Source organism: Strix aluco, chromosome 4 (genome assembly GCF_031877795.1).
Source record: "Strix aluco isolate bStrAlu1 chromosome 4, bStrAlu1.hap1, whole genome shotgun sequence".
Classification (NCBI taxonomy): Eukaryota; Metazoa; Chordata; class Aves; order Strigiformes; family Strigidae; genus Strix; species Strix aluco.
In genome coordinates this window covers 27,420,130-27,430,166 of record NC_133934.1, presented here as the reverse complement: position 1 = coordinate 27,430,166, position 10,037 = coordinate 27,420,130, and the positions used below count along the sequence as shown (strand labels likewise).

Sequence of the window (10,037 nt, the reverse complement as noted above, 5' to 3'; positions counted from 1 at the left end):
GGGGCGGTGGCGGCCCCGCCAGGACCCGCCTCCCCGCCCCGCTGCCATTAGCAGAGATTACCCTAAACACTTGGCGGTCGCCGCCCGTCTCCCTCCAGGCATTGGCGCGGCCGCCTGTCAATCAGGCCGGCGCCCCGCCGCGCCGGGGCTCCGCCGTGCCACAGAGACGAGCCGCGGCGGCGGCAGACACAGCCCCGGAGCGGGGCCGCGCCGGGCCGGGCCGGGCCGGGCCGGGGGAGGCGGCGGAGGATGGAGGAGGAGATGCAGCCGGCGGAGGAGGGGCCCAGCACCCCCAAAATCTACAAGCAGCGGGGCCCCTACAGCGTCCTGAAGACCTTCCCCGGGAAGCGGGCGGCGCTGGCCAAGCGCTACGAGAGACCCACCATGGTGGAGGTGCCCCGCGGGCGCGGAGCGGGGCAGCCCTTCCCGCACGCCGCCGAGCCGCTGCCCTACGCGCCGCACGGCCCCTTCCCCAACGGGCCCGCCCGCCCCGCCGCCGCCCCCGGCGCTGCCCAGGGCCACCCCCGCCCGCCGCCGCCGCCGGCCCCGAGCTCCTCGGGCCGCTACGGCCCCTGCCCGGCGGCGGCGGGGGGCGGCGGCGCGGAGCTGAGCGCAGGTACCCGCAACTCCTCTCCTCCGCCGCGCAACTTCGCGGGGCACTTTGCAGCAGGCGGGAGCGGGATGGGGGCTGCGGGCTCCCCCACACACACACCCCCACCACGTACACCCCTCGCCCGGGGGGCTGGCGGCGGGCTCCACCCCCCCCCTCGGCGGGGTCCCCGCCATCGGGGCTGGCGGCGCCGGCCGCCCCGGGGCTGGGCGCGGGGGGACTGGGGGGGGGGGGGGGGGGGAAGCGGGGCGAGCGTTTGGGTCCGGCCGTCGGTCGGGCATCACTAAAGTTCCCGGGGGCGGGCGGGGCTGCTGTCGGGGCCGGGGCGGCTGCCCGGCCGGCGTCGCTCCCGGGGGGGCGGGAGGGGATCGCGGCCGCCGCCGTCGGGGCTGTGCCGGCAGCCGCCCGCGACTTGGCGGGGCAAGCGGCCGGCGGGCGGATCGCACCTGCAGGAGCGGCGCTGCCGTCTGCGGGGCGGGGGGAGCCGGGGGGGCAGCCCCGGGCCGGCTGCGGCCGGGGAGGGCGGCGGGCTGGGGCTGGCTGCCGGAGGGAGCCGCTGGTAATGGAGAGGCTGCTGTTAAAGAGGTGGTGATTTTAACAGAAAGAAGATAGACCGGCTGCTTGTCTGCACCGTTTTCGTAAGATGCAGCGAGGAACAGGAGATCAGATTATTTTATTATTTTTTTTCTTTAAAGGTGTAAGATGCCGAGATGCTGAACGCGTATCTTTCTTCTAGTGATGGCTTGGAGTTAAAAACCACGTAGATCTTGATATGCAACCTAAATTTGGCATCAGGAAATGGGAAATTGCATCTTTAAGCAGAGTACAATCAAAAATGAATTACAATAAATCCTATATAATTGCATAGGTCATTCTCTTTAATGAGATTTTATTAACCTGACTGTCAAGCTTTTGAGTCAGGCAGATATTTTATCTTCTTCAACTGATAAAAGTGTCAGCTATAAACCACCATATAAATATTCATAAATCTACACATCTGTGGCAGCCTATCAGCATCATTCTTTTGGACATTAAAAGCATTCTAATTACTTTCTGTCTAGCAGAGCTGAAATGCTGCCTGTTATAGTATGTGCTTGGCAGGCATGATTGCTTTTGTTTGCCATCACAAATAGCAGCATCCTATTTTATATACTGATGGTCCAGAATATATTCAGGGTTTGACTGAACAGGATGAATATTATGAAGCACCATCTGGTTTTGATAACATCGGGTATATTAACTCATCTGTTAATTTTTGACACATCATTGATTTATTTATTTAGAAAAATTGGATCCTGTTTTGGTATGTTGCTGTTTGCCTTTGTAACAAATGTGATGACATTTCCTTACTAAACAGGGAGATATGCTAGTTAATAGGATATATGGCTATGTTTTAATGCCCGTTTTCACTCAGAAGCAGCCGTGTACTGGATGAATTTATCATGTCTTGTTACAAATAATTCAAGTACTTTACCAAAAAAGTTTAATACTTGAATAGATTAGCCTGAAAATTCACGGCTGACGCATAGTCCCGTGATTCGTGGCAGAAGGTCATGTTTTCTTTTTTCTGAAATTATTTCTTATTTTAAATGCCCAAATTCTGGTATTTCAGGGGGTTTTTTTGTGTCCCACAATTAAAATGCTGCTGATAAATGTGGCGCCTACATTTCTTTACAGAAGCAGATTATGCCATGGAAAACACTCAGCTGTTTGGTAGATGATATACAAGGCCATTTTCACAGCAGAGCCCTGTGGGCTTTGATGAGCAGAAATTTGGACTTTCTCCTGCCCCTGTAGACTGCGCTAACCAGGAGCTAGTACAGGCTTCAGAGTTTGTCATTGATTCAGTCCTGTGCTAAAAAAGATAGTCAAGGAACTGCTGCTTGCACTGAATTTCTGTGAAGTCCCTGTCCCATCACCTGCACATCCAGGCTTTACTTTTACTTTAGGTTCCTATATGGGTCCCAACATACCCTCCTCTCAGCTCAGAGTTAAGTACTGAGCAAAACATAACAGGAGAAAACAAACCAAAAGCTTGCCACAGTGTGCAGAAGTAGGGTTTTGTGCTAGTTGTTACCAGAGGCTGATAGACCAAGAGACAAGGTTTAGACCACCTGGGTATCATAATCTCGGAGGTCCGCGTGCTTTGCTGAGCTGTGGACCTAGCCTTCCTGCTCGGTGATGGAGAACCACCCAGTGCCTTGTGTTGGAGTAGCTGTAGCACCAGTAAGGTGAGCCCCTGCTGTTGAGGGTGAGCTGGTTGGGACCTTGGGGCCGTATGTATGTGAAGTGCTTCCATCCTGTCATCCAGAGCCTTGAAATCCTCTTAACAAATGTGTGAGGCAATTTAATAGCTCAGGCTGCTGCTGGGGAAACGGAGCTGGGGTTTTGCGCCTGGGGAGTGGGAGCATTTGCGTGTGCTCCATGCACAGTCGCTCTGTGCTTTGCCCAGTGCCCCGCAGGGTCTCAGCCCACCCAGCTCCTCGGTTCCTCACACCAGCAAGGGGCGTGGGCTGGGCCCTTTCCAGAACACCTCTTAGCCGGAGGTTCGTGTCCCGGGTGGTGGGTGTTTGTAGGGAGGGAAGGATCCTGCCCTTAGCAGGTGTGCAGCTGCAGGTCCGCTAAGTTGTTCTCCACAGGGCAGGCGGTCACCATCCATGACTTGCAGAGTTTTCCCACTTAGCTTACCCGTAGCACTTGGTGGGTGCTTACTTGAATGAAGGGGTAGAGGGCTGTAGATCTCAGTTTTGTAGGGACACCCATTTCGTAAGTTCCGTTTCAGAGATTCCTTTCTTTTTGCTGATACCTCTTCACTTGTGCAGGCAACAGTGAGCAAGCTGGCTAGTAAAACACCATTCCTGGGATGTCATAACTCTGTCCTAGCAACTTAAGCACTTAATGCAGTTGATTCTTAATCTTCAGGCATGGCATTTCTGGCCCCTTGGGATTCAGAGCACCTCTTGAGAGAGGGCACCTCAAATACAGCCACAAGTAAGGATGCTTCCATATTTTTGAAGCTTTTCCTAATGTTTAGAGCTCTTGCCAAGTATAAATGCTTTCTTCATCAGTCCCTTTCAAAGAGACCTCCCTGGCCTCCAGACCCTGGAAGGAGGAGTGGTTAGGGAAAGGAGGAAGAGCATGTGTTCTCCACTTTGTGCCATGGTGAAGAAAAATCTAGCTTGAGATCCCATCTTGTATGGAAAGATCCTGCATGAGAAATGTCATCTTACAACGAGAAATGTGGAGCTGCACTGCAATGAGAGCCATGTCTTTCCTTGAGTGAATAGTGGTTACTCTGACCACTGCTGCTGCAGAGTAAGCCTCACAGACAGGTGCATTCAAAGCGCCAGCAGATACCCATTTTCTCTTCCAAAATCTATTAATCGTTTAGTCTTTGTTAGTCTATTCAGATTATTTTCCTGGTATGAAAACAATGTGTATCTTTGGTTTTGGTAGCATGTTCATTAAACAGTATCATAGTCCACCAAAGAAACTCCTCTTCGTAGGAAAGCGTGATGTAGACCTTAACAGAGTGCCTTAAAATTTAAGGTGGGCTTTCATGGAAAGCAGAGAAAGAAGAGCAGAGCTGTCTTAGTGGTGTTATTCCAGTGCCAACAACCTGGCATGTTTAACATGACCAGTTAATATCATGCCTGCACAGAAAAAAGTGTTTTAAGCGAGCAGAGAAGGTGAAGATCATTATTTTGACCTCTACTGAAAAGTTGGGAACTCTCATCTGGAAGCAGATCTATCCAGTCAGTAGTGAAATGGCCAAACACTTGTATCTTCATCCAATAGACTGTTTTGGTGATCTTCATGCAGAATGCCTAAGAAAGCATTGCTTAGTCATGGGAGGCGTCAAGTGCTCCCAATTTTGTGGCCCAAACATAGGTATTTACAGCAGTGTTCATATCTAGAAACATAATGACAAAGTCTGTGTGCATGGACAAAGCTGTTTGGGGGGTACAGAGCTGCTGCCCCGGGATCTAAATGAATAATAATACGGTAATAATCGAACAAATCACAAAATACAAATCACCAAGTGAGGTGAAGAGTGAGATGATTGAAATTGCTAAGGAACCTGAACTTTGGAATCTTGCTGAAAATTGAGTAGCAATGAATACGTTCCCTGCAGGGGAGAATGTATGGTATTCAGACCCACTCAATAGTTATAAAGATAACTTTTTAAACCAACTGCCCAGGATTACAAAGGAATCTGTGGAAAAGCCACGACCTGAATCCAGAGCCATTGAGATCCAACACAATGCCTTATTAATAAAGCTGTCTGGTCTAAGTATTGAAAAGATCCTCAGGTATAGGGAAAGCTGATGTTATACCTGCCAATCTTTCCAGACATCCTTTCTGATGCATCAGTGTAAATCATCAGGTTGAGTTTCAGAAGTTCTTACTAAACCCCTGGTTTTAGTCTGGCAGTTGGATAGCTAAGGAGCCCCATAGTTCAGCATCAGTGAGAAGATGTAAAGAAGAATGCTATATCTGGGAGTTGATACCTGATTTGCCATATGATAGTATCTTCTGGTTGCTTGCACTCTCAAATAATCTAGTTAAGAATACTTATACTTTTAGCAATTTAATCCTACTCTATTAGCACTTTATGGTCCTGATCTGGCAAGTCCACCTTCAGGCAAAAGTTTTGTTACTGTTGACAGAAGTTCTGTAAGACTAAAGACAGCAGGGTCGGAGACATTAGAATTACATGATTGGTGAGCATCGTAATAAGGAAAAGGAAGATCACAATAAGACTTTAATAAACTGTTTACACTGTTTTAGTTTGGTGCAGTCATTTCAATAGAATCCTCCTTTTCTAGAAAATATGTACATTACATTAAATCAATTAAGAATCATAGATTCTGATTATTCAGTAGTAATCACATAAAAACAACTTTTTGTCATTTCTTAGTGATGCTTGTATTTCTAATTACAGTCAGTCCGTAAAAGCTGAAATCCCTATTTCTATGATATATGCTAAATGGACAGCATTCGTTTTTATTTTTTCTCCATCACAAGAAACAACCATAGTTATCATTCTCACTTAGGGTTGTTCAGACTGTGGGCACATGTACTGGTGTAGAAGTTGCTTCAAAGTGGTACCCTCTTCAGCACAGAGCCAGATGTTTCCAGAACATGTGCTGAGAGCATCCCTCGCTATTACTGCCCAGTGGTACCCACAAAAAAAGCATTTGCAAATCTTTGTGCTAGCGTTTCAGAATAACCCTGCCTTGTCGTGCCTTTCATTTTTATATCTTTGAGTATGGGTTAAAGTTAAGAAAAAAACAGTGATTGCTGTTATTGTGTCTTTGTAGTAGATCTAATACTGAACTGAAGATTAAATCAATACTGTCATTTCTGTATAAAATTTCAGTTACATTTTAAGCCATTATCACAGTGAATGTGCCTAATGCATTCAATTTTACAACAAAACTAATCATTAATTTTATCTTTACTGATGTTAGTGTGTATTATAGCATTCTTTAAGACTGGTATTTGAAATGTCAGGTTACTTTTTGCCGTATTTTAGGAGAAACTGTAATATTAGAATACTTTTCAGTTGTTTCATTCATATTTTGTCCCCTTGCAACAAGAATACACAAAGAATGAGTAACTGTTTTGTCAACAGGGACCATAATGATTAAAATACAAACAGTAAATATGACTTCAGGTCTGGAATCGGATTATAGGATTAAAATGAATGGAAAAACTGCTCTGTAGTAGGATTGTAAAGTTCCAATCAATATCATCTTGTAATAATTTTAAAGGGGAAATGTGGGAAGTAAAGAAATAAGATGAAGAAAGCACAACTTGAGGTTGTTAGTGATAAGAGCTTGAGTTTCTTGATTTTCTTTTGGTTTATCAGTAGGTCCCAGTTAGAAAGCTGCAACATCACCGAGGTTCCATTCTTCTAATTTCTATTACATCTGTTGTTCATAAGGGTTAAAGACAGCTGGCCTTATGTTAATGCAATAAAAGGGAAGGAGGGACAGCAGGTATGGAAGCTACAGAGCACCTGGCACCTCACTGGTTCAAAGGAGGCAGCAAAGGAGGTAGCAGTGCCTGTGCGTTTCTGCCCTTTTGAATTTGTAGTGTGGACAGAGGGCGTTTTGGATCAAAGATGTGCTGGAGGAATCTGCCATGGTTGGTCAGAGCCCATCTACAAGGGTGTGGTACGACTCCTTAGCACAGGAGGCTGATTGCAAGGATGCTTTAAGTGGTCTGAGGTCCACCCCAATCCTCCACATACTGGTGGGCTCTCCCGCCTTGGCCCTGGGCAGCCTCGTAGCCCAGCGCTGCACCTGTGCTTACTCTGTCCGTCCCACGTCCCTGTTCATATGGTTAAGTCTTTGGGAGATCACATCCTTGGGTTTTGTGCTGGGGAGGTCTCCTCCGGCTGCGTTCGAGACTGAAAGCATTTGTGTGCTGCTTCAGCCCTGCCCTCTTTGCAGAGATCTGAAGGATGGTAAAAATGCAAATTAGTGATGTTTCAAATATTCTTCAGGCCAGCTATACTAACCTCAGCGTGAAGCAGATTTTCCACCAGAAGGTGTATCTTCTTGATCGTGGAGAAGTACCGTGAGAAATGCCACCTCTTAAAGGCCTGAATTCTGAATGTTTTTGTTCTTTGCATATTATCAGTGTGATGAGGCTATGTTTTCGTCTCTAGTGATGAAGTTAAGATAAATGAAGGTCTGGGGTGCTTAGTCTCATGCATCTGTAGCAGGTTGCCTTTTCAAAAGTAAATGCGTTTGTCACTTTCTAAAAGTCAAGCCTGCTTGAGAAGAGCTCTCCAAAATTGGCAGCGCTTAAACATACCAGTCTTTTTTTTTTTTTATCTTATGCAAAGTGTTAGTTTCATCTTTTTAGACACCTAGAGGAACTCAGCTATGAATAAGCTAAAAAAATTAAAAGGCATTATTTTTATCAGTGAACCTAACAGGTGATACCATAAATTAGAGCCAAATGTCTTGGTCATTTTTGCATCTCGGTCCAGGAACTGTTAGAGCAGCTTGGCTTTACATACACAGATACTGCAGAAACAAACCATCCTACTGTAGAGATTTAGTTGTAGCTGCTATTGCTCCCTGAGACGTGACACCTCCTGTCATTAGAGGCAAGGCCGACTAGGTGCGGCATGGCATCCTTGTCCTGCTTCCAAAACTGAGCTGCTGCCTCCACAAACTGCTGCACAGTACAGTTTCCCAGTGCCCCATGTACAGTTTCCTGATTATGTCCAGAGCAGCTTGAAGAACTCTGACTGCTCTTCACTGCATGATACTGGCCTACCAATAAACTCATAGGAGGTCAACAGGACAGTAAAAATTCCTCCTCTGACCAGAGGAGCTTCACACTGTGCATTTGATGCCTTTCCTTGGTGTAAGAAGAGGGTTTTATGCTTACCACTCTTGAGTTGTTCTTGGACATCCCTGGAACCTAGAACAAAAGGAACAGAGGCAAAGTCCATAGAATTGGGGGTAGGTCACGTGAAGTGTCCCATTCACAGTGTCAAGCAAGTGCAGCAAAGGTGAAAGGGACACAAAACAAAGCTTGGAAGCCTTGTTGGAGAGGAGCAGGGCATAGAAAGACGGTGTAGTGCAAAGTCCTGCAAATATGTACAGGCAATGCCCACCAGCAGCTTGAAATAGGCTTCCAGAGAAGTACTTACCTGAACTTTTACTTGTAGCAAACTGGATGGAATTTGTATTTTCTTCCCCGTTTTCCTGCCTTAATCCCTCTGAAAGAAGATGGCAGTAAGCAGTGACTATCATCACAATGCATTTCTGATTAACAGCAAGGGCACAAGGGCACTCTCAAAATAGAAGCAAAGTCGGGATTGTTTTAAATCACAGTGTTGCAGAAGTATTAAAGCAGAAGCCATAATTTTAATGTGTTTAGAAATAAAATGCATGCTACTGTAAACGGTTGTGTACATTCATCTAGCTGCTACTGCCTGGCATAACCTTTTGCATTAGGTTTCTGTGATTCATCTTTTCTTTTGTTGCAGAGAGTCGAATGATTCTGGATGCCTTTGCCCAACAATGCAGCCGGGTTCTAAGTCTTTTAAATTGTGGTGGAAAACTACTGGACAACAATCACTCTCAATCCATGATTTCTTGTATAAAGCAGGAAAACCCAAATTATAGTGAAAGACAAGAGCAATGTCAGCTTGGGAAAATGGTCCATAGTCAGACATCAGACATTTTAGACATAGAGATGCAGTATATGCAAAAGAAACAACAAACCTCAGCCTTTCTGAGAGTTTTTACCGATTCTCTTCAGAACTATTTGCTTTCTGGGAGCTTCCCTTCTCAGAACACCTCATCAGTAAATGATTTTAGCCATTTGGCAGATGTGGATCCACTTTCAACCTCTCCAGTACACACTTTAGGTGGATGGACATCTCCAGCAACATCTGAATCTCATGGTCACCCATCATCTTCTACACTTCCAGAGGAGGAAGAGGAGGAAGAGGAAGAAGGTTACTGCCCTCGGTGTCAAGAGCTAGAGCAGGAGGTAATTTCATTGCAACAAGAAAATGAGGAACTTCGTAGAAAATTGGAGAGCATTCCAGGTAAATAATACCCTGCTAAATAATATTGTCAATCAGTGATAAAAATAGTATGGATTTTTTTTTTAAATAATTTGGTTTAAGTTCTAGTCTTTTTTTAAGGTTGCGATCATAGTAATCAAACACTGGAAATTATCTCCAGCCAGAATTCCTATAGCTGTGCCCACTGCTAAATTATCTGCTGGTACTCATCCATATGAATCTTGAGTCCTAGACTAGTGAGCTGTGTTCAGGATGGGATGTACTTGTAATTCCAAATTCTAAACATCAGGTGGTTTGTTACAGTAATTTCAAACATATTCTTTTATTCCTAATTATCTTGTTCTTTAAGGGACATTGCAGCTTATAAACCTAATTCCCTTTTTAGGGTCCTTTTTTGGTTACTTAAAGAAACTATTCAAAGTTGCATCCATACTTTTAACTGAAATAGATTTGGCTTTTACCTTGAACAGTCTCTCTTAAATTGCTGTTGTCTCAGTGAGAAGCATAAATACGTCTCCCATTCATCTTCAAATAAAACCTGAAAAGAAAGCTTGACAACTTCTCCACCTCAGCAATATCTAGCAGCCACTGGTGGGGAGAAAGCAGACAGAAAAAACCCATCTAATAGAAAGCCTCTCTGTGAAAGACTTCTCTTGCCCCTTTAAACTTAGGACTTCTCACTCTTAAGGTGCACCGAGATACTTGAAGAGTGGTATTGGATAAGAACAAAGTGTCTTGGACCTATATCCTCTACACTTTAAGTACAGGCAAAAATACACCTCAAATAATAATACTAAAAGCAAACTGGAATTTAGCAAAGAAAATAAGTACACAACACACTTCTGACATGTATAAATGCTAGGA

At 45.6% G+C, this 10,037-nt stretch overlaps 1 protein-coding gene across 1 annotated transcript in view; it reads left to right on the top strand.

The window, feature by feature from the left end:
- Positions 1–208: 208 nt before the first annotated feature.
- The window catches only part of BEND4 (BEN domain containing 4), a 31,241-nt gene continuing 21,412 nt past the window's right edge, over positions 209–10,037 (top strand). Inside the window, exons 1-2 of the mRNA XM_074822424.1 lie at positions 209–616; positions 8,628–9,194. Of these exons, the coding sequence (XP_074678525.1) occupies positions 250–616; positions 8,628–9,194 (934 nt within the window). The 5' untranslated portion in view covers positions 209–249. The remainder of the gene's footprint in view (positions 617–8,627; positions 9,195–10,037) is intronic.